Source organism: Filicampus tigris, chromosome 1 (assembly GCF_054856515.1).
Source record: "Filicampus tigris isolate MCC_2025a chromosome 1, RoL_Ftig_1.0, whole genome shotgun sequence".
Classification (NCBI taxonomy): domain Eukaryota; kingdom Metazoa; phylum Chordata; class Actinopteri; order Syngnathiformes; family Syngnathidae; genus Filicampus; species Filicampus tigris.
The window spans coordinates 31085320-31109197 of NC_141217.1; the positions used below are offsets into that span (position 1 = coordinate 31085320).

A 23878-nucleotide genomic window follows, 5' to 3' on the forward strand; every position below is an offset into this window, starting at 1 on the left:
AGACGATCGTTCTCCTCCTAAAATAACATTACCTTATTTTGGAATAATTATTTTTATTGTGAAATAACGCAATAAAAAGTGAAAACGTGCAACAAAACCTAATAGTATTGTGTTATTACGCAATCTTAAATATTCTCGTGATTTCCCCTGGCTTGCGCGTTATCATCATCATCTTCGTCATCACATCCAATGGTGGTTGCTGAGAGCTAAAAAGCTTACAGTTGTAAACAATTCAATCCATTCACGATACTCCCAGTCGGTAAGTGGATGTGCGTAGGAAATTTGCCAAATAATGAGTTTGAAACAATGTCACGCTTTTTTTTGTTTTTTTTGAGCAGCAGTCCGATGGAATGGAAGGACGTGAGTGCTTTAAAAGGACGAGGATGGACGGGGTGTTGGAGGGTGAACATTTTTATGAATAAGGATGGAAGGACGAGGATGGAAGGATACCCAGGTCGCGGCCCGCCGACGGACCGGCAAGAAAAGGGTCAAGTACCCAACTCTGCAAATAACATACACTTCAATGAGACAGTTTTCATTTATTTTCCCAAGCTACGCAGAGCTGCAACACAAGGATAAAAGAGCCGCATGCACCGGAGCCGCGGGGCTGCGGGTTGCCGACCCCTGCGATAACTAAACTGTCACGTTGGCGTGAATGAAAAAAAACCAAACTCTTTTTTCTTTCTTTCTTACTTTCATTCCAAAAAAGGAAAACTGTGTTAAAATGCAGATTTAAAATTATAAACAAGATGACTTGTCCAGTCACCTCGTTCAAGTCTAAGTCGAGTCGAGTCACTTAGATACCAAGTCCCAAGTCAAGTCAAGTTTGCCCATGTTTTTGACAAGCGAGTCACAAGTCCTAATAATAGCAACCCAAGTCAGACTCGAGTCAAGTCATATGACTTGAGTCCCCCTTGTCTGCCTTTAAGGCAGGGGTCACCAAGTCCGGTCCTCAAGAGCACCTATCCTGCATGTTTTCCATCTCTCCCAGCTGCAACACACCTGATTGAAATGATCTGCTCATCAGCAAGCTTTTCAGAAGCCTGATAACAATACAGATCATTTGAAACAGGTGTGTTGCAACAGAGAGAGATGGAGAACATGCAGGATAGGTGCCCTGGAGGACCGGACTTGGTGACCCCTGCTCTAAGGTTTGTGTTTGAGTAGCCTGAGAAAAGAAGTAAGACATCACAGCAATGCGCAGCCAGTTCCCTTTGGTACTCTCTGAAGAAGCATTGCTGCTGAAAATGAAGTATAACAGTAATCAAATGTGAAGTATAGTTTGGGACGGAGAGCATGTGATTATTATAAAATGATTGTCTCAAAATATAAGTTTGACTTGGCTCCCACAGTAAATCCAGTAGCAAGCATGCACCGAAAGCGCTGAGTCATCCTACTTTATCATGTACCGCCGCCCGCATGCCGTCTCGCTCACAGCCTGACAGTCATGGAAAGCTGCTTAAGGGAACGCGGACTCTCGAGATGAGCTGTGCCGTGGCTGCCGGGATGTCAGCCCGCCTCAAAGAGAAGGGCTGTCATGTAAAAAAAAACCAAGCAGGGTCGTGGTCCTTCTCAGGCCACTCGCTCTGACACGTTGAAATGAGATTAATGACGTATAATAACAATGACTTGGACGGCGAGAAACTGGAGGCAGCCGGTTTCTAACACGTGCGCAGTCAGTTCACATTTTGTGGGAGTTCAAAACTTGTGGGTGACATATTTTTGCCACACTTGCTTTATGACTTCAGAGAAATGTTTGTGGATTGCCTGGTCAGTGTAAAGTGAAATGCAGTGGTTGCTTGATTTCTGGGTTAAATTTGTTCCTTGACCACGCTTGTAGTTCACACTTGCATATTTCCCCATTGAAATGAACGGAAATTATATTAAGCCGTTCCAGCGGGGGCCGGCATAGCTCAGTCATAGAGTGGTCATCTCCTAACCCAGGGTTTGATCCCTGGCCATTGTGACCGTGTCCAAATATCTTTGAGCAAGATACTGAACCCCCAGTTGCTCCTGATGCTGCGTCATCAGTTGTTAGATGAGGTACATTGTGAAGCGCTTTTGAGTACCAAAGGTAGAAAAGTGCTATACAAGTGACAGCCCGTTTACTATTGAAGCGCCCACAAAAACACCAACAAGGCGTAAAATGATTTTTAATAAGAAAAATAGCCATCTACAGTATTGTACTGTATAAAAACCTGCAGTAATAGAATTTGCTCAATAGAATATTTCTTCCTTCGTGCAAGGATTTAAGTTTGCTCTTAAACAGAGAGAGTGCTGGCCATTTGGAGCAAACTGGAAGATAGCTACATAGGGGAAAACAAGCTTTTTAAGGCAGCTGTCCTCAACCTTTTTTGCTGTAAGGACTGATTTCATGTGAAGACCTATTTTGAAGGACCGGCAGAGAAACAAATGAAAACAAATGATTAAAATACCCCTGACCATCACATTGTTGTAATTAGTTGCAGCCATGCTTTCTTTCTTTCGTTTCTCTTTAACGAGCCAACCGGTTTCTTCTTGTGTTCCATAGCATAAGATGCGGCATTGTAGCAAGGCTGCAAGACATGAAGCATTTCCCCCTTTCACTGCTTTTATTTCACATGCTTTTATTGTAATTGAGAACAGACTTCCATAACTTGCAAGTGACAATAGTACCAACCTCATTTTTGGTAAAACATTTCCACATGATATGCCGGCCTGTGGACCGTACTGCAACAAGTGTTGCGATATATTGTCATAAAGTGTTATGATGTTGGTGAGCGTTGTATCCTACAACATCCATGACAAACAAATTTGTTGTCTGTGCATTATTGGGAATATTTGGACTATTTGGCGAAGACGATATAGCTTCACTTTGCGCCACTGCCCTTGTTCCTTCCCCACCAGTCTGCTGTCGCTGGTATGGACCTTTTTAGTCTTGATTCGATTAGACTAACAAGCTAGCGCCAAAAGGATAACCTTGTGTTTGTTCATAATGAACATATTTAGTTGTACGCTGAGTACGAGGGTCTGACATCCATGTAGTGGAGGAGCAGGCACAGAGTTTCTTAAGCCCCATTCCTAGCAAAGATATTAAAAAAAAAAAAAAAAAAAAAAAACAGCAGCAACTAATAAATTTGATCATTCGCTCTGCGCGACTCACTATCAAATTTGATCAAGCTTATAATGAAAAGAAAAATGAAAAACATTGGGTTGTTAAAAAATACCAATGTCTGCATTTTACTTTGGAATCTCAAATATATACTATATAAACTGAAAGAAAAAAGGATTTAGCGTTCCCATGAATCACTGAACTACTCAACTGAACTAAACTTTATCTATATTGCACTCTTACACAATTTTTTTAATATTATATATATATATATATATATATAAGCCACTGTTTCTGAGAATTGCAGCCCAGGATTAATTAACAACTCGATTACTCTGCAGTTCATGGTTTTACCTCAGAAACAGCATGTTTGATATCACCCCTCAATTTCTTTTTTTTTTAAACCGGATTATGATTTTAAGGGTTAGTGTTAGCAGAATCGCTGCATCTCTGTTGGTGCAATCTTGGGTTGAAGCTTGTTTACCCATTCCAAGGTAAGGTCATACTCATGCTCATCCGTGAGCAAACTGTCCATCCTCCGAGCATCACCATAATGAGGACAAAAAGAAACGTTAAGCACACTCTATGCAGTGATTCAACTTTAAAACTATCTCAGTGCTGTGTGTTCATTCCCATATCCTCTGTCCTCTGCGTTTGTACCAGATTTGGGTTTTGCAATCTGTTTGCATGACATGGTCACTGACTGTCTTTGAGTTGTGCCGAGAACGTAACGCAAAATGTTTTCTCATCAGCCTCATCAAACATCTCTGGATACAAACAATACTGTGTTGTTATCTCTACGCTGTGAAATCTTTGAGGAACTTTGAAATAAATACTTAAAGAGGGAAATCAACCCCAACATTTTCTTTAGAAGACTATGTTCTATGCAGAACCACTAGTCGAAACATGGCATTCTGATTAATATTGCGTTTGTGTAATATGAGATAAGTATTAAATTCCACCCGTTTTTGTCCAGCTCAGGTGGCGGCCATTTTGCCACTGGCTGTCGACTGAAAATTACATCACAACTGCTCAGGGCTCAGGTTACGACCCATCACGGCTCCGTTTCAGAAAACACGTGAGCCGTGATTGGCCGTTGCCTGAGCCCTGAGCAACTCTGATGTCATTTTCAGTTGACAGAATTGACAAAATGGCCGCCCCTAAGATGGCTAATAACAGGTGGATTTTGCTGCTTAATTTATATTCCACAAACGCAATATTAATAAGAATGTCATGTTTAGACTAGTGAAGGCGCATAGCAAAGAATTTTGGGGGGGTTGACTTCCCCTTTAAGACATAATTGAGAAAAAAAATGATAATGGTTGTTTCTCTTGCTCATGCTTCAAATCGTTTATGCTAACAAAAAAACAAAAACAAAACAGCACATTAGGAAAAGAGGAAAAGATTTCCCCCAAATGTTCCACTTTTAAGTCACTCGCATCGTCCTCCCTCTCTTTTCCTGTAGTTCTTTCTGACATTTCATTAGTTTCTATTATATTCTCTTTACTTGAGGTCTCAGAGGGAAAAATAGAGTGCAATGAGTTCATCCTCTACGTAGCTGTCACTCTAATGGTTTGTCTGACAAGGATTCTCACCAAGGTCATTTCAGCCCTGCCTTTGGATTGCTGAATGCAGTGTGTACAACTCAGGAGCTGGATAATGGATTTAAGCACAAGGTTCCTATTTTACTGGACTGCTTGGTTGTACCTTGAAAAAAATGTTCTAGCTTTTTATTTTCTACTGGGACACACAGTCTTGGTTTTTTTTATGGGGGAGAGAAAGGTTTTCATTTGTGCTGTGCAGTAACATCCAAATAATTATTATTTCCCTCCCGATGCCCTCTCGTGGAATGCTTAGCTCCTTGCATCAGCAAGTGTCACAACTTAACAGTGAATTTTGTCCGTCAAAATTCGGTTATCGTTACTCTTGGTTCAAAGACAAAACAACTTTTATTTTTTAAAAGATATTTTCACCATAAAAGCATGTGCAGTACAAAAAAGTTCATTTCCTTCTTGAGCAACCCAACGCAAGGTACAAATAGATGAGAGATTCAGAAATATGAAAAGTCATATAATATTCAATATATCAAAAGGATTGTGTAATCCGTGTTAGAAAGTATAAAAACTAGAACATCACATTAAAAAAAAATTTAAATAACATATACAAAGACTTGGCGGCACGGTGGTCGACTGGTTAGCACGTCCGCCTCACAGTTCAGAGGTCGTGGGTTCGATCCCGGCTCCGGGCTCCCTGTGTGGAGTTTGCATGTTCTCCCCGTGCCTGCGTGGGTTTTCTCCGGGTACTCCGGTTTCCTCCCACATTCCAAAAACATGCATGGTAAGTTGATTGGATACTCTAAATTGCCCCTAGGTGTGATTGTGAGTGCGGATGTTTGTCTCTGTGTGCCCTGCGATTGGCTGGCAACCAATTCAGGGTGTCCCCCGCCTACTGCCCAAAGACAGCTGGGATAGGCTCCAGCACACCCGCGACCCTTGTGAGGATAAGCGGTATGGATAATGAATGAATGAATGAATACAAAGACTTTTATGCATGTAAATAGCACAGTAACATACATTTTGCTGGGTCTTCAAAATGGTGGTTCGTTACAACTAACAGATTTAGCACCTTCACAAGTCAAGTAATATTTTGCGATCACAACATTAAGAGTGCAGTCAGCTAACTGCATTAAATAGTTTGCAGCAAGTTTAGACTGGATATCAGTGCAGGTTTGACCCCTTATAAAACCAATGACAAAAAATAAAGAGGTGTTTTGTGGACTTGCACAACACCAGCAGAATATTCACCCTTTTTACTTTCTTTTTAGATGATTTATTTCCTTATGAGCAGAACTACTTTGTGCTAAATGTGTCCCCACGTTGCGACTCTGGTTCGAAATTCTGTTGGGCTGACTCTGCCTTTGAGGTGCAATTTCTGATTTCGTCTTTCAGCTCAGACAACTGCTGGGAATGGTTGGAGAGAGTCCCATTGAATTGCAGGAGAAACCCATTGGATTGTCTGTCCAGCTCCTCCCTAATTCTCTCCAAATCTTCTGCTAAATAATGAAGACCTTTACATTGGTCCTCCACATTAGCAACACGACCACCGACCTCTGACACCTCTTTTTGTACCCCCATAGCTGTGCTCCGACAGCCTCGGACCTCGTCAGCGAGCCGCCTCTTCATTTCCTGCAAGTCCGCCTTGACCCGGGTCAGCTTGCGTTCACCTGCCCCAAGCATGGAAGCCTGATGTCGAACCAGCTGGACCACACCCTTCATCTGTTGGGCCAGACGTGACTCTCTCTCATGCCAAGAGCTGTTCACTCGTTCCACTTTGTGGACTACGGTCCCCAGTGACTCCTGAATTCCTTTCAGGGTGCGGTTGACAGAGCGAACATTGAAATCAAGGATGGTGAGCTCGCCCTGTTTTTTTTCTTGCTGCTCTTTGTCGGTCAGTTGCCTCATGATGTTCTGTAATGTGACGTTGAGGCTGTCCAAACGGTCACCTTGCCTTTCTAATGTCCCCTCGACATTCTTATCATCAGCCGGGCCACTACTTGACGACGTGGAGTCCCCTTGAATAGCCGCAGGTTTTTTAGCTGAGGAACAGGAGGAAGAACAAAGAATCTCCAGGTTGCTAAGATGTTTTTGCACTCTGTCCACATCCATCTCGAGTCTCCCTCGGAGAGACTCCAGCTCTGTCTCCAGGGTCGGAACGGCATGTCCCTCCAGGAGTGCGGGGGCAGTGGCATTTCCCAGTTCCTCCAAAGCCATCAGTAGGCGTCCCTCGAGTTCCCTCAACTTGCCCTCCATTCGGGCCTCCAGGCCCTGTCCTATCTCGGCTTTGTCTGAGACGCTACTCCTCTTTACCACTTGCCCAGTCAGGTTGAGCTTAGTCTCTACATATTTAAGGCGCCCCTCCAGCATTCCCTCAATGTGATCTTTATGACCTCCCAACTCCACTTTGAGGTGTTTCTGAGACTGATTGAGGCCCGCCACTGTCGTTTCCACCGACTGCACTCTGTCAGTCAGTCCACTTACCACTGAGCAGCAGCTTTCTATTGTATTCAAATGATGAACCTGTGCCTGGAGGCTCCTCATCTCTGTCCTTAGGTCGCTTGCGCTTTCTTCTAAAACATCTTCCATTTGCTCCTGCCTTTCACCTTGCTCCCTCTGACACTGACGACGTATGTCTTCTGCTTTCTCCTCACATCGGCCCACTGCACTCTCCGCACGCTTCTCGAATCCATCCAGAATGTCTGTCCTGGCTGCACTCAGTTTGGCATCCAAATGCTCCTCTGTAGCCTTTTGGTCTTTCCTCTCAAGATGTATGGCGTTTGTTACTGTGCCTCCTCTTTTTAAAATCGTCTCCAGTGCTCCGTCATGTGTGATTACCGTGGCTTTGAGCTCCTGAAGCTCTGCTGTCTTGGCACGCAGCTCGGTTCTGAGCTCATCTACCTTCCCGTTCAGTTCCGTGAGCCCTGAAAAGACGTGTCTGCCGTCTAGACCGCCAGCTTCAGGATCGCCCCCGGGAATCTCGACAAAGCCTACCGTGGGTGGGCTGGAGGCTAGGGCGGGAGCAGAAAGAGGACTGGGGGCAGCAGAGAGCAGAGCTGTCAGCATCCTGTTGGCATCCTCTCTTAGTGACACTCGAAGGCTGTCCTCCAGGCCATTCACAGTCCCCCTCAGGGACTCCAATCCCTGGTTCAAACGTCGTATATCTTCCTCCATTCGATATATTCTCTCCTCTGTCTCATTGTCAAGAGCCTGGCCTAAAATAATAAGGAGATATCATTAGTATTATAACAGTATCAGTCACGTTTATTACAATGTGATACACATAAAAGTAGGGCCCATCAGTATGAATTTAGTTTCACCTTCAGTTGGTTTGCCATTGGTAGGAGCAAGAGTTACTTCTGGGCTATGCTCCACTGCTCCCTGATTATGGTCATGCTCTTGTTCGTACGCTATGTGATGTTCTTCGCTGTGGTCCGGCATGGGCTCGGGCCCATCAGGATATGGTTCGAAAGAGGTGTCCGGATAGCTGGGAGATCTCGGCAGTGCAAAGTTATGCATTGGGTAAGAGTTAAAACCACTGATGGGAGGACCTTTGAGTTGATTCCATGGATTAGGTTTCACAAGAGGGTTGCTGGGTGGGCCCTTGAAAATGGAACCCTTAAACATGGGACCTTTGTATTGTGGTCCCTTGAAGTGTGGGACTCTGAATGGTGGACCTTTAAACGGTGGCATGCTTTTTATGGAATCTTGGTAAGATGGCGGTCCCTCCATGCAGCCGTAGCCAGAGTACCCAGGACAACAGCGCCACTCTAACTCAGTGACTGTTTTATGTGCCACCTTATACATTGGTTTGTAGATCAGGCGATACCTGAGGAAAACAAACAATTGGACATGAATTACTTTGGGCTTTTACTTTTGCAGTAACAGTAAATATGCCAACATTAAACAAATAGATTGATGCTCGTGTCAAATTGTCACTGTCGGTTGGAAACCTCTTCACAAATTGACACGATTGGTCTGTCCTCGGGTCATCTGTTATCAACCAATTTAAAGTGTTAAAAATAGCTTCAGATCAAATCTGTTAACTCATTTGGTCCTTTGAATTGTATGAAAAGTGTGATTGTTGGCAAAAGGGTGAATTGGTTGCACGCCCGCGCCGCCTGTGAGGATAAGTGGTTCGGATAATGGATGGGTGGATAGGTGTCGTAAAAATTACATTTTTCACTCACTCCACCGTGAGTGGAGCCGTGTGGCATTATGTCACCTTAATATTGAAAGTCTGGATTTTTAAAATTTTTTTTTTTTTTTGGACAAAGATGAGTGAAATAGTTAGGTTAGATACAATTGACCAAGTCTGTTTTGTTAAAAATTCACTATTGTATACTTCCGTGCAGAAGGAACTGGTTAGCAATGAAGGTAAATGTGTGCAGATTTATTTCGGCCTATTACAGACATTGATATAAACGGCTAGGACTGACGACATGCTGGTGATGTGTCCTTCCATTTTAAGCAGTGACAGCATAATACCATCGTGATTAAACTGGATTCGGTCGGGGGTGTTGTGTTGATGTTGGTACACAAATGTATATGATGATAATATAAGGTATAATACCAAATCGAACAATGCAGTGTTTGGTAAGTCAGACAACATGGTGATTTGTGACATGTGAGGATTCCGCCCGACAGTGATAATATACATAAGTATAAACAAAACAAAGAGCAGCATTAAGGATAGTGTAATAATTTTTTTTGCATGATGTGTAAGAATTATAAAGGAGTATAGTCTACATGCTACATCTATGCTACTACATTATTTGTGCTACTACAATATTTGGACAGTGACTATTAAATGGGAAGCCAAACCAAACATATTTTTTTCAAGAATATGTTCTCTGCAGGCCCACCAGTTGAAACAAGGCATTCTGATAAATATTACGTTTGTAGAATAGGAGTTAATCTACCCGTTTTTATCTGGCTGGGGGCAGCCATTTTGTCACATCTGTCAACTGATAATGACATCACAGTTGTTCAGGGCTCAGGTAACGAACAAACACAGCTCACCTGTTTTCTGAAGCGAAGCCATAATTGGTCGTTACCTGATCCCTGAGCAACTTCAATGTCATTTTCAGTCGATAGAAGTGACAAAATGGCCTCCCCCTGAGATGGCTAAAAAGGGGATGATTTTGCTGCTTAACTCATATTCCACAAACGCAATATTAATCAGAATTCCTTGTTTCAACTAGTGGGCCTGCATAGAACATATTCTTGAAAAAAATATTTTGGGTTGAGTTCCACTTTAAGTGGGAAATATAATATTAACAATAATTCTTATTGATGCTCTGAAATCAATAATAATAATATATCAATATGTACATTGTATGAAACATCTATTTATTTTCAGGTTAATATGTACAATGCATGCATAATAAAATAACATCGCTCACATAAGAGTTGGACATTTTTTATGCCAGGAACACTTGTTGTACTCAGCTTTGACGTATGGGGCCGCACCATCTTGCAAAGTGAAGGACACTGTCTTTTCAATCACATAAGCACAGTGGTTCCTTTTTAAGCGGGGAAGAAATTTGGAAACATGTTGTTAGTGCAATACAAGTTGAAATATTGTAGACCTAACAGGTGAGAGAACCAAAGCTTACTTGTGTCTGCTGGTAGGTTTTCCTTGGTCATGGTGCTCAATCAGTCCAGATCTGTAGTCACTATAATGCAGCGGTCTGTACGACTTTGCTTCTCCAATTGACATATATAGCAACATTGCTATAAAAAAACTTGTGGCCGTCAAGAAATTCATCACACAGTATCCAAGTGTCCCGAGTAAAAATAAAATAAAAACCCTCACAGATGAAAATATCCTCAAACTCCTCTTCCGTCCACTTGATGCAAGGTCAAATATCCCAAAATGTACTCACTCAAACTCGAGACTTTTTCAATGTGCTGTAAAACACAACGCTAACCTGAGAATGCTGACACTGTTCACGGGAGTGCCTGTTGAAGGCTGTCAAAGCACTGACTGTGATTTTGGGTGCCACTAATATGACCTCAAATGTCCAATTTACATATCTCCTCCCACACACCCTCCCCAGTGTGACACTGTGGTGCCACTGAAACTGAATGCACTGAATTAGCTCTCAACTAATATTTTTCACTTCTCTCATAATGTATTTTGGAATGCGTAGGAAAAAGTAATAGTCATGATGCTATATTCCACATTGTGACATCATTGCAAACCAGAGTGGAAAAAAGGCATCACATCCAGAGAGTAGTGTTGTCTGTAATGTTTTTTGACCAAGCAGATGTTCCAAGATGAGAGGAAAATAACTTTTCAGCGGTTTGCAACATCTCATGCTCTCCCTTCAAAATTGCTATCCAATCTTGACGTGAAAATGTTTTGTTTTTTTGGGGGAGTGAAAAAACATTAAAATTCCTACACACTAAAGTATCAGTAGAAAAATGTCAGAAGAAAATACACACACACACACACACATAGGAAAGGAAATGCCGCAGCAAGAAAAAGTTTGTGAAACTTTTGGAATTCAATGGTTTTCTGAATACTTTTTTCGTAACGTGCTCTGCTCTACATCAAGGGTATTGAGACATAATGAGTCTTAAATAACAACACTCCATTTTTTTTTTAATTTCTCATGTCTTTATTGAGAGCAATCAAAACACCTCATAGCACTTGTGGAAAATGTATGTGAACCCTGAGAATGAAGACCTGATGGCTCTCATTAGCCACCAACTGCCTCTCCGGCCATCCAATCTGCCAGACATCTTGGAATCTTTGACTTGACAAGTCCATGCACATTGGCAGGGTCTGAAGGCGAACCTAACAGTAAACCTCCATGATCTGGAACAAATAATCGCAAACACTTCCGTGCAACAGCCACACTTGTGAGTGCCGTGCCCCTGAGACCTCATATTATGAGGTGAGTTCTTTGTGTAGTGAAATAAATACGCTCACTGCTCTTTGCTTGCACTTATAAGTTACTAGTAATTTCATGGGGCAATTTGAACTGATAAATCTAACCCAGCAGCAGTCATGATCAGTCTCACAGTCGAAACATTTAAGTAACAGTTGTAAGACAATAAAGAAAAATGATAGCAATTCTGAAGTTTAAAGACCATGTAAAGTGAATTAATTCCCAAATACATTACACATGCTCAAAGACAATTGCAGAACACGTGCAAACAGTGAGAAATACGTAGTTCTCAATTGTGCAGATGTAGCTTTCAATATTTCAGTTTTACTGATTTTATTTTCATTTTGGGGGTGATTCAAATGAGCCACCTCTCCCACTGCATATGAACTTGAGTGCCCTCATTAGCAACAGCAGTTATCTGGCGCAATTGTGATGTATCCTCCCTTTGGATAGTCTGCTGGCGCGGATGCTTCATCGAGCCCGTCATTGGCAGTGAGTGCACGCACATCACACTGGGAAAGATGGGAAAGTGAGGAGGGGATTTTACATATATAGTGCACACTGGGGCTTTAGGCTGGCGTGGACGCTTTAGAGTGCCTCATTGTCATGGAGTGGAAAGACCCCGTGATGACCTGGTGGGATGTGGTTCAACTACCGGACACTTTTAGCAGATCTATTTTGGTGGCACAAATATGTAGTTATGTGTACCCATAAGAAAATTTCTAGATGAGGTAGCATCCACTTTTCCAGGTCATAGCAGTGGTGTTTCAGTGGGATGTGGTTTCAGCACATTCTGCGGAGAGAAGTGCTAGATTTTCTATATTCCACTATTTCCAAGCCACATTTTCTATACTTGGCATTTTTTAAAAATCATTCAGTACACAGTAGTATGTGTTACATATTTATTTTCAAATTGCCCCTATCCCACTGAGGGGCGAACATCTTATTGATGCACGTCGGGGTTTGTTCAAGGTTGCAAATGTTCGCCAAACTGTCGTCAATACTTTTAGTGTTTTTTCTTGTCACAAGGAAATTTTGAACCGTTTGGAAAATGTTTCCGACCTTGAACGAAACCCGACGAACTCTGACGAGAACTCAACGTTTGCTACCTTCTTAAGCACTCGCAAATGTTCGCCGTTCTGGGGGACATGTTCAAGATTTCCTCGCATCAAGTAAAAGCAGAAAAACTTTTGCTGAATGTCTGGTGACCGTACGGTGAATGTTTGCCACCTTGAGCGAACCCTGACGTGAACGCACGTTTTGCTACCTTCTCCAACAGTCGCAAATGTTCGTCCCTCAGTGGGGTAGGGGCTTTATCAAGCGTGACCACTTCATTGGGCTTTGTTGTTTGAGTGTTTTATTGCATGATGGAAGTTATCAGTAAATGTTTGGGAAAGATAAACAATATTGCAGTATTTTTATAATGATCTTAGGTTCGACAGTCTATTTATATGAAGTCCATTTGAAGGTTGACAGCAATGTGGCTGGTGTGTTAGTTACTTTTGTTACTTTAGTTTTTTTCTCCAAGCATATGTGAAGACTTGCTTGAAAAAAAATCTGCTTTTAGCCTTTTATATGAGCTGACTTTGAACAAGTGCAGCCATTGTTTTGCTATCTCTTGACTGACCTTTTTTTTTTTTTTTTTTTTAAGCAAGCCTATTTCCTGTATCCTGTTAGTCCCCCGACCAACCTCATTTACCTGGTAACACCCTGTCCTATGTCAACACTTAGGGTGTGTGGGGGTATTTTTAGCGCACACTACTTTTTCCCAGGACACACCTTTTCTTCTCCGTTTTGTAAACAAGCTCCCGTTGTATGATGTGAAACATGTTGCATCCGCGCTTCAATGTTCTGGTCGGGTGGAACAAGCGTAGCTTTCTTCTGTAGGGTGCCGGCTGGCGACTCCACCCTGCCTCCTTGCTTGAATGGCATCACACATTTGCGGCTGTGTGGCTTGCACCCGCGCGCCTGTTTTACTGCCGACGTCAGGCGAAGGCCGCTCACTGTGAACAGGGTGAGGCCTCACGACTCTGCCTGGAAAAAGGAGAGAATCCACACATTGCCTTTTCTTTAACTCAAAATCAATCAAACACGTACTAATGACGATGAATGAGTCTGTTGACTTTGTGGAGACTTTTCCCATTTTCATTGTGCCTATTTAATTTTAACGCTGGCGGTTCATATTCAGAGCCAGCCTGTTAATCCCTTAATTTATGTTTTGAGCCAAGAAAGTGTGTATCCACGGTGCATGTCTTTGCGTATCATTTTGACTTGATGACATAACAAACGAGGTTAGTTCGCAATAGTGCACCATCCGCACCATCTGAGAAAGAATCTTTCATTCTTAACATCCCTGTAAAGATAAATGCTTATCTTGAAATTTTAAACACCAAAGAACAGAGGTTTATAAAACAATCACCAAGTTTACAAAATGAGGCTTGAAAATAATGAAAAATCAAGCCTTTGCCTCCGCTCCCAAAGGCTGTGGGCGCATCCTTTAAATGTGCTGAAACCACACTAAACTGTCAATCAAATACCACTTCTACAACATGGATGAATGGCTGCTACTTTGTCTAGCAAAGTAGTTCTTAACCTTGTTGGAGGTAATGAAAAAGGTTCCAAAGTGCTTTCGCCGAATCCTTTGTAATTGGAAAAAGGACACAATAGGCGTGTAGAAATGAGAAATTACATTCTAAGTTATCACTTATATGTCAGCCAAGAGGAGGGACCTCTAAGGTTTATACAATAACCTGTGAGTGCCGAACCGTGAGTATGCGGGGGTCGAATGTAAACAGAAAATTGTACAATGTCCGGGCTGTGCTTGTTATATCAGTTGTCAGAGCTTTAGGAGATGCAGGTTGTAAAGGAGGTTCTTGTTGACCATGTGGCGCTATTTGTCTTGAGTAATCAATTGGCACTCTTGTATGTTCACAGCCATGCAAAAGAACAAACAAGTGTAATTGGTCTCAACACTTCACAAACCTGGACTTGGTTTCCTGTGCTAGAACACCGAGAATTTATTTTAGCCTTTTTTTTTTTTTCAAATTTTATTCAGTGGTTTTTTATGCTTTTTGAAGATGATTAGCTCATTTTGAGGCATCGGTATTGAACAAATTACAGACAAAGAGACAAACATTGTCCTGAACAAACCTCATTTGGAAGCCACATGTGGAGTCAGAGGTCAGGGCATATGTCACACTTTCGCCAAGAGGAGCAGAGTGTTTGCTGTCGGCAGGCTACTGCCGCTGTGTACACATCTGGACCACACACACATTGACTGCTGTCTCTTTAAAAATCCTTCTGCTCAGTTCTTTCAAAGATTCTCAATATCCTGCCACCCAATACAATAACTACATTATAAACTTTTTTGCCTATTATTTGTTGCCAGGATGCTTCATATAACATGTGTAATCATAATCATTACATTTATGATACATTATGTTGACAGTATGTTGAAGTAATACACCATGTCGCTATGACACCATAGAAAGTGGAAATGAAAGATCTTGGGTGAAGTTAGATGTGTTTCCCAAGACTTATGCTCATAGTGTGCTGTACATGTGTGGTTCTCAAACAGGCTGTATCTTGGTATTCCCAGAATGACTTGCAGTAAATTATGCTGTGTCATTTTTTTCTGTTAAAGTGCATTTTTCCTACAGATGGGGACCGCCGTGCTAATAAAACAAACCAAGGGGCCTCTTTCTGTCATGTCATCTTCCAAACCGCTTATCCTATATAGGGTCGCGGGGAGTTGCTGGAGCCTATCCCAGCCGTCAATGGGCGAAGGCAGACTACACCCCGAACTGGTCGCCAGCCAGTCGCAGGACACACATAGACACTGTCACTGATCGGGAATCGATCCCACGCTGCCCGCACACAACTCGGGCGTGTGTACCACTACACTATCAGCGGACGCGCCTCTTTCTGTTTTGGGCAAATTAAAAGCGCTCATTGAACTGCTGCACACTGCTGACAGAGTAATACTGCCTCCCTGTGGTAATTGCGGATAGGAACTGCTAATCCTTTTATGCGTCAAGCTGCTGATCAGCAGCTGACCATCAAACGGAGCAGTCGCAGGAGTACAATCAAAATGTGAAATGTCAGATGCATTGAGAGGCTGCTTCTTTCTAGAAGTGTTATTTAGTCGCTTCAAATATTCAAATATTTTCACAGAATGATTATCACATGCATACACTACCCCACATAAATGTCGGTGATAATCAGTTGTGTTTTGCAGACGTAGAGTTGTGATATAAATGTCAGGCTCGCTGGTTGATTGCATTGTCACTGTTAACGTCTGTTTTTTTTTTTGCCCCATGAAACTTGACGGTAGGTGTTTTATGTAAATGACGGCAATATTTGACGACGTACAGCACACGTGACGTCACAGGGTATGTCATTGTTAAACCTTTTTTCAGAAAATCAGATGCCATTGATGTTTGCACTTTTATTCCTTATACACTCTGACTAATCGAATGCTGGAAAAAGAATTTCAGCCAGTGTGTTCATTTAATAGCTCATTATCATCATTATTATCATTATTTATTTTGCAGCTTTCTTGTTTGACTTGTGACGAGACGATGACGTTACGTCATTTTTAGGTACCGTCCCGGGCGAGCCCCTTTTGCGCTACGTGATTCGGGTGTAGCTAAACTAGGAGTGGCAAAGTCGTCAGCCAATTAATTCCATGTGTGTGTGGACCTCAATAAAACCGAAAGAAGCATGTCGGCACATTGTGTGGCATAGCTACGCTTTGCGCACTACGTCGGACAGATAAGACAAGGCAACTCTGAATAACATACAAGGACTATTATTTCTCCTTCTTTTAAACGTTCTGAATTGATGGCACATGTTTCGGCGTGGACAAAAAAAGTAATCCTCGTGAAGATGGGTTGAGATATGATCAAGTTCCGACTTAATTTCAATATACACGCGTTGCTTATGATGGGAACGTTGCCCCTTCCAACATGGCCGCCAAGTAGCAAGGTGATTAGCCGGGTTGCTAGCGCCCTGGCGTATCGCGTCGTCATATCCGCACTGCTTCCGGTAGCTAGCTGGCTGGAAAGGTGGCAATGATCGGCGGCGGAGCGTGCGGGAGGCTCCTGCGGGCCTCAGCCTCGCGCTGGCCCCGCTGCCGGGTGACCGAAGGCCCCCGGATGTCGTCGTTCTCCGTTGGCGGCGGACCCGCCAACGTGTTCGATCGAAGCATGAAGAAGAGGCAGAAGGAGTGGGCGGGCTCAGGCCGCGACACCCGGAAGTACGACTACCTCAGGGACGAGGTGAGCTTGTGGCCACCGCAGGCAGGATAATAGCAAGTCCACTCATTGCTCTCGTGCGTTTGACACCGCACAAAAACCGGATCCAGAAAAATGTGCACGTCTCCGTTCTACAGGTTGTGGCAAATTGGAACCCGAAGTACTGTTCGCAGAGTACTTGACACTAACCAAAGTTCACATGCACTCTCAGACGTTTGACAGCAAGTAGACGCCAAAAATATCTGAAATGACCTTGAAAGTCTGCTTCTTCATTAACTCAATGCTCGCAAAAACAGCTGAAAGTCTACCTAAAAGTTACTGAAATACTTCCTAAAAGGTACCAATTTTTTAATTCTGCAATTGGTTAACTCACTAGAAGTTACACCAATACTCATAAATCTACCGAATAACAAACACGACACGCATTCGGCCAACTTTGACGTATAAATGGCAATGATGTGTTTGTGTGCGTGCAGGTTGGCAGTCGAGTGGCTGATCGCGTGTACGACGTGGCCAGGTGACTTCCCGATGTGCAGCAAGTGCTCGCACCCCCGCTCGTCTTGCGCGTGACGTTTTTGTTGCGGTGGTTGTCTTGTGTCCTTGCAGGTCCTTCCCTCTGGCGTTGGAGATCGGGGCCGGACGAGGTCACGTCGCACAACATTTAAGCAAGGTAGGCCACGAATCCTCAACATTCAACATGTCAAATTCATCGTGCTAAATAACGCAGCTACCACTGGATAATCGGCAATTTTCGTTTATGTGGAATGGTCAATATTTCATCTTTATTTTGTTAACTTGAATATAGTAAGGTTAGTTGCAAAAATGTTTTTTTTTTATTTTATGAAATGTCATTTGTATTTGCTGATTTTATTCTAAAAACCCATTAAGAGTTTCAGTGCAAAAAGTGATGACCTAAAAAAAAAATGTCAGAGAAGGACCAATGCACTTTGATTTTTCCTTTTTTTCTTAATGTATTATGAATAAAATAAAATTTTGTAGTCATTACATATATATGCATTTTTTAAAATTAATCACCTATTACATCAATCAACTGGTTAGTATTTTATTCTGCCAGATATCGGAATCAGTCTCCAAAAATCCATATCGGTCAGGCATATATAAGGCGCGTTGCTAATAAGTTGAATGTTGTCCGACTACCAATGAAGAAGAACTAGCAGCAATTGCGTGCGTGCGCTCGCGCACCGGCGAACGGCGACGAGCGCTAGTCGATTTTGTTACTCTTTCACGGCGCAAGCGTCCTTTGTTTAATGGCTGCTTGTGGTTTAGGACGCGGTGGAGCGTTTGTTTTTGACAGACATCTCAGAGACCGCCCTGGTATGTCATTGGCCACCGACGTCTTGTTTGTTGTTTGAAGAGCGGCTTCAGCGTGTCACTTCCTGCGTGCGTCCCGACGCGTTTGTCTCCAGAGGCAGAACGCCGGCGGTGAGATGCGGTCGCACGTACTGGCGGTCGACGAGGAGTTCCTTCCTTTCCGGGAGAACACGTTCGATCTGGTACTCAGCAGCATGAGGTGAAGAGCGGCCGCACGCTTGAAGCGTTCGGAACTGTATGGCGCCACTGACCTTTGGTCCTTGTGTCGCCCTCACAGTCTGCACTGGGTCAACGACCTGCCCGCCGCGCTCAGACAGGTCAGTGGTGACATCATGGCCATGGGAGTCGCCGACAATGATCATTACATTGATCAACACTAATCACCAGTAATAACCATTATAAATCACAATCATTCAGTATTGAGTAGAGATGTAACGATTCACTCAAGCCCCGATTTGATTTTCAGTTCCAGATTTTGATTACATTTTGTTTTTGAATCTTTTTTTTTTTCTTTTTTAACAAAATGAATGACTCATTTTAAAACCAAAAGATCTTTTTATTTTAACATCTTCATTTTGTCCTTGTTACAAACAGTAACTTTTTGTACCTACAAAAAAACTTGAAAATGAACGAATAATTTGGAACGTTTAACTACATTTTTGTCTTGTTATCAATGTTTTGTTAGTGCCGGAGCTTAACATTAAAATAACTCAATATACAATAGACTGTTATCATTACAAATCATTTTGTGATCAAAATTCCAATCTCGATTCTTTTATTTTTTTTACACCGATGCATATTTTAAGTGGTTTAAATCCATTTTAAATCGATTTTCGATGAATCGTTACATCCCTAGTATTGAGTGAAAACCGTGCAAATTAAAACTTGTGAACCTCTGACAAATAATAAAATAGAAGACTTTTACTGAAGAATTCTGGGTGTCATCAGTGATGTTGGGCCACGCACGGGTACACAGTATGAATGGTCTGCTAATGCTGCTTACTCGCAGTCGGGCGAAGTGAAGCCGCCGGCGTCCATTTTGCGTTGCCGCTCACTAAGCTTGCCTAACTTGAATAATTCCATTAATTAATAATAATAATTCCTATCCAGCCATGATTCGGCTCCCGCTGCGGGGTGCGCCGGCTTGTTATTTAGGCGGCGGCTTCATCAAGCCTTAGTCCCGCCTTTGCCCCCTGCTGGTTGGCTGACTGCTACTTGATGATAAATGAAGCAAATTTGAAATGCAAATGATCGGCAATGAGCAGGTTCATTTCGTCCAAAATCGTTATCACAATTGAAATGTGATTAATTGTTGCACGACTTGACTCCAGTCAGACTTCAGTGACCACTTTTCAAACTTGGAACTTGCTTGATAAAAACCTGGGACTTGGCAATACCTGGATCAGGACACAAGACTACAATTTTAGTCTTCCGCGATGCCGCCATGTCGGACTACTTAGTTTAGTTTTCATTTGTTTTAGTATTACTTTGTTTTTTTGAATATACGGAATATTGAGTGCAAGACCCCCCCCAAAAAAAAAAAAAAAAGAAAGGTCACCAAGGGTGCACAGCAAAACCGAAATCAGTACATTTCAAATAAACCCTGAAAGCTCATGTATGATATAAACAAAGGACATTTTAGCTGGAATTATAAACATAGTTTTCAAAGCTGGGCATTTTACTCAAAATTTGCGGTCCGTTTATCGCCTTCCACCTTCAGCTGGGGTAGCTTTCTGCTGTCCGTTTGTTCGACGTTTTGTCCGGCCGGAAAAAATATTACCCGCCTACGGACCGGTCCGCCACCACGTGACATAACACTGAATTAAGGCGCTCACACTCCCATTCGAACGCGTGAGCTCAGCGGTCGAGTTGACGTGAAAAGTTGTCTTTGAAATCCAAGCCCAGCAACAAAGTGACTGAGCGTCTGCTTCAGATCCAGGCCGTGCTGAAGCCCGACGGCGTGTTCATCGGCGCCATGGCCGGCGGCGACACCTTGTACCAGCTGCGCTGCTCGCTGCAGCTGGCCGAGACCGAGCGGGAGGGAGGATTCTCGCCGCGCATCTCGCCCTACACCGCCGTCACCGACCTGGGCAACCTGCTGGGACGGGCCGGCTTCAACATGCTCACCGTGGTAACGTCAGACACAGATTGGGGGAGGGGGTGGGGACTCAGGACCCAAACGCAGACCGATTAGTCGGCGGCAAGCCGGCCTGGAACCAGGGCTGGCCTACAGGGCAGATGCTCGGTGGGCTGGCGTCTTTTGGGGTCGATGCGGCGCTATTGAATTATTTTTCTCCATTTCAACCCGAGCGACCGGCCCTCAATTTAGAGGGAGCAGCCCATGACTCCATCGACAACATCGGCGGAGGAAGTCACTATTCCAACCAACGGAACCACTCATGTTCAGTGGCAGAGTAGGAGTAGTTAGACTGGGCCAGGAGTCACGCGGGCCAGTCTACGTCCAAATGCCGGGGCACCTTTTTGTGTGCCAATTCCGGCATATTTGGCGCTGTCGCTCATTTATAGTTAATGAGAAAATAGTTACAATTTTGAAAAATTCAGACTACACCACTTGGTTTCTATGCCTTGTGTGTATGTGTATTTTGCAGCTTTTTTTTTTGCAAGATTTGCAAAAGGTCCGTTTTTTTTTTTTTTTTTAAATCTTACACAATGGAAAATAAAATCAAATAGGGGTGTGCATCTCTCCACAAAAGACGATTCAATACAGTTTTCGATATGTTAGGAGTGAAACGATTCAAAGACGGTTCGATTTGAAAGTGGAGCGGTTTGGTTCGACTCAGTGAGATTACGATTCAATATAGTGGGGCTCAGTTCGATAGTGTAGGATGCATTTACTTTTTTGTTATTTTACCCACATTCGTATGAATTTGTCAGTACTGTCGATGTGCCAATTCCTGCTACGATCTCTCCAATAAAAGATGATTCGATACGTATCTCGATACATTTCAAAGTGGAACGATTCGGTTCAATTCGATGCACTCGCACCTTTTAAGTCCAAAAACTGTTTTCCGGTTCAAGCCGGTTTTTGTTACACCCCTAGAAAATAGTAAAACGTGTTTTTCACTGGACATCGACGATGTACTATGTCACGTAGTAACACATTTGCTAATATTGATGAAGGAAGGCTTCACTAACTGGCGTTTTTTTAGCTATAAATGACAACAAGTTTGTATAGGTCAAACCTAAAAACAAAAAATGAAAATGTTTCTGTTTTTCAGGACACTGACGAGGTGCAGGTGTCTTATCCAGGCATCATGGAGGTTATGGTGGACTTGCAAGGTAAGCGTTCATCTGACCTCCATTAATAAAGCACCTGATGCTCACGCCACCTCACTGCACGTGTGCGTGTGTCGATTCAGGTATGGGCGAGAGTAATTGCGCTTGGAACCGCCGCTCCATGTTGCATCGAGACACCATTTTGGCGGCGGCGGCTGTTTACAAAGGTGACTTCCCACGCTGCCTGGCGCCTTGAAATTCGAGTCGAATTGGCTCCGTGAGCACTCTCGTACCTGAAAACACGCAGACCACAAATGGCGTCGAATAGCTTCCAACATCCTCCGCCGCAAAAAACACTATATTTTGCGCTCGGAAGTCAAAGCAAAAAAATAAATGAAAATCAGACAAATGTCTGCTCTTATCTTGAAAAATGCATTCGTTAGCTTGTTCATATCTTAAGGCTCCACTGGAGAGTTGGTTCAGCACCCATAGATTGACTGACTTTTTTTTTTTTCGATTTTTAAAAATATTTCTGACTATCATATTTTCCGGACTATAAGCCGCACCGTTATATAAGCCACACCCACTCTATTTTTTTTAAATAATGAAAAAAAAAAAAAAAAACATATATAAGCCGCTCCTATCTATGTTGAAAAATTAGATATTTACTGCATTTACAGAATGATTTTGAACTGTATATATACATGTATATACCTGAACAGATTCTTTCCTAACTGTGCCTTTTAGCATGGCAGCAACTTTGCTGATTAAAACAGAACAGAACCAAGAGAAAATAAACAGTACTTATCTTCATTTCACTGCTCGCTGCCACTCCAGTTTGTCAGTTAACATCCTCTTAAAAAAAATACATTTGGAGCATTTTAAACAACTAACTGTAGAACAATTGAAGAAAAAACTTTGAATTTAACAGTACTCATAATTTCATATACATAGAATCTCCTACAATGTTGGTGTTTCTCCAATGTTGGTTGTGATGAACTTTGAATGCAGTGAATGACTTTTTTTCGGTCCAAATGCAGAGCGAGCGGGTTGCGGTGCATGCGCACACACACACACACATAGCATCCTTTATAAAGAACAAATAGTGCTTATGAAATTAGATAGATTTTCTTCACAATATCGTACATTTTTATACAATATATCGTGAGCTTTTTTATATCGCCAACTTCCCCGCAATATTGTGATAATTATTGTATCGTGAGGTTCATATCATGATAATATCGTATCATAATGTTAGGATATCGTTTCATCCCTATTATGCGGGAGAGTAGATGGGATACAGTGAAATAGCAAGGGTCGATAGATCAACTTTGTTTGTTTGTGCCAGAAATGTACGGTAATGAGGACGGCTCGGTCCCGGCCACCTTTGACGTCCTCTACATGATTGGCTGGAAGCCTCACCACTCTCAGGTGAAACGCCGCCTTTCCTCACCACTAGAGATGAAACAATTCACTCAAGCCTTGATTCAATTTGAAATTTCGATTTTCAGTTCCCGATTTTAATTCGATTTAGTTTTTTTTCTTAAATCTTTTTTTTTTTTTTTAACAAAATGAATAACTCATTTTTAAACCAAAAGATATTTTTATTTTAAAATCTGTATTTTGTACTTGTTACAAACAGTATGTTTTTGTAACTTAACGAAAAAACTTGAAAATGAACTAATAATTTGGACTGTTTAACTACATTTTTTGTCTCGTCAGTGTTTTGTTAGTGCCACAACTAAATATGAAAATAAATAAATGTACAATAGACTGTTATCATTGCAAATCCTTTTTTGACCAAAATTCCAATATGGATTATATTATCAATTCTTTTTCCACCGATACATGTAGTTTAAATCGGTTTTAAATCGATTTTTCAATGAATCGTTACATCCCTACTCACTACACAGACAATTGGGACGAGAAAGCCAACGGCAACGCTAACACTTTTGGAATCTTTAAACTCGAATGTGATGAAAGGTACTCAGGACCATTGTGTGTCTTCCTTTTGTTTGTTTTTGTCTTCAGGCCAAAGCAGCCAAACGAGGCTCGGCGACCGTCTCCTTTGGAGATTTGGACAAAATAAACCCAAAAGACAACAAGTGAAGCACTCCCACTTGAAATCTCAAACATTCACAGGATGCTTTTGCACAACATGAGCAGGAAATGTGAGATTTGTGTTCAACACAAACATAAGCTGCAGTGATGTGACATTTTTTTCAACTTGTGACATCGTGAACATTAAATGGGACACACGTAATCAATATGTGACATTTACTCAATGTGTATGTTAAGTATGACAATTAAGCAATGTGACATTGATTTCACACGAATATCAAATGTGCCATTTTTGTTCAATGTGTACATAAAATATGACATTTATGCAACATAAAGGTCAAATATGACACATTTACGCAACATGTGACGGTGTCCAAATGAACGTGAAATATCATATGGAACTTTTTTTCCACATCGACAAAACATTGATTGAAGTTGCACATGTAATGT

At 42.3% G+C, this 23878-nt stretch overlaps 2 protein-coding genes across 2 annotated transcripts; one reads left to right on the forward strand and one right to left on the reverse strand.

Annotated features, from left to right (window-relative positions):
- Positions 1 to 5940: 5940 nt before the first annotated feature.
- Positions 5941 to 10414, reverse strand: emilin3a (elastin microfibril interfacer 3a). Its single transcript, XM_086046423.1, has 4 exons — positions 10263 to 10414; positions 10050 to 10169; positions 7965 to 8473; positions 5941 to 7859 (listed from the first exon to the last, which is right to left on the reverse strand). The coding sequence occupies exons 1-4, from the start codon at positions 10412 to 10414 to the stop codon at positions 5941 to 5943; spliced, it is 2700 nt and encodes an 899-aa protein (XP_085902549.1).
- Positions 10415 to 16275: 5861 nt separating this feature from the next.
- ndufaf5 (NADH:ubiquinone oxidoreductase complex assembly factor 5) lies at positions 16276 to 23630 on the forward strand. Its single transcript, XM_086032021.1, has 11 exons — positions 16276 to 16822; positions 17275 to 17315; positions 17405 to 17468; positions 18086 to 18133; positions 18226 to 18329; positions 18408 to 18447; positions 20064 to 20261; positions 21370 to 21430; positions 21511 to 21594; positions 22716 to 22798; positions 23399 to 23630. Exons 1-11 carry the CDS (start codon positions 16616 to 16618, stop codon positions 23474 to 23476), a joined length of 1008 nt encoding a protein of 335 aa, XP_085888147.1. The 5' UTR covers positions 16276 to 16615; the 3' UTR covers positions 23477 to 23630.
- The last annotated feature ends 248 nt before the right edge of the window (positions 23631 to 23878 follow it).

What these genes read in the sequence shown, in the direction of transcription:
- emilin3a (XM_086046423.1), bottom strand. Translation starts at nt 10,414, where the DNA reads ATGAATTTCTTGACGGCCACAAGTTTTTTTATAGCAATGTTGCTATAT. An exon ending in AAACCTACCAGCAGACACAA is followed by an intron (nt 10,170 to 10,262) that starts GTAAGCTTTGGT and finishes CCGCTTAAAAAG; the next exon opens with GAACCACTGTGCTTATGTGA. An exon ending in AAAAAATGTCCAACTCTTAT is followed by an intron (nt 8,474 to 10,049) that starts GTGAGCGATGTT and finishes TGTTTTCCTCAG; the next exon opens with GTATCGCCTGATCTACAAAC.
- ndufaf5 (XM_086032021.1), top strand. Translation starts at nt 16,616, where the DNA reads ATGATCGGCGGCGGAGCGTGCGGGAGGCTCCTGCGGGCCTCAGCCTCG. An exon ending in TGCCCGCCGCGCTCAGACAG is followed by an intron (nt 18,448 to 20,063) that starts GTCAGTGGTGAC and finishes CGTCTGCTTCAG; the next exon opens with ATCCAGGCCGTGCTGAAGCC. An exon ending in GCTTCAACATGCTCACCGTG is followed by an intron (nt 20,262 to 21,369) that starts GTAACGTCAGAC and finishes TCTGTTTTTCAG; the next exon opens with GACACTGACGAGGTGCAGGT.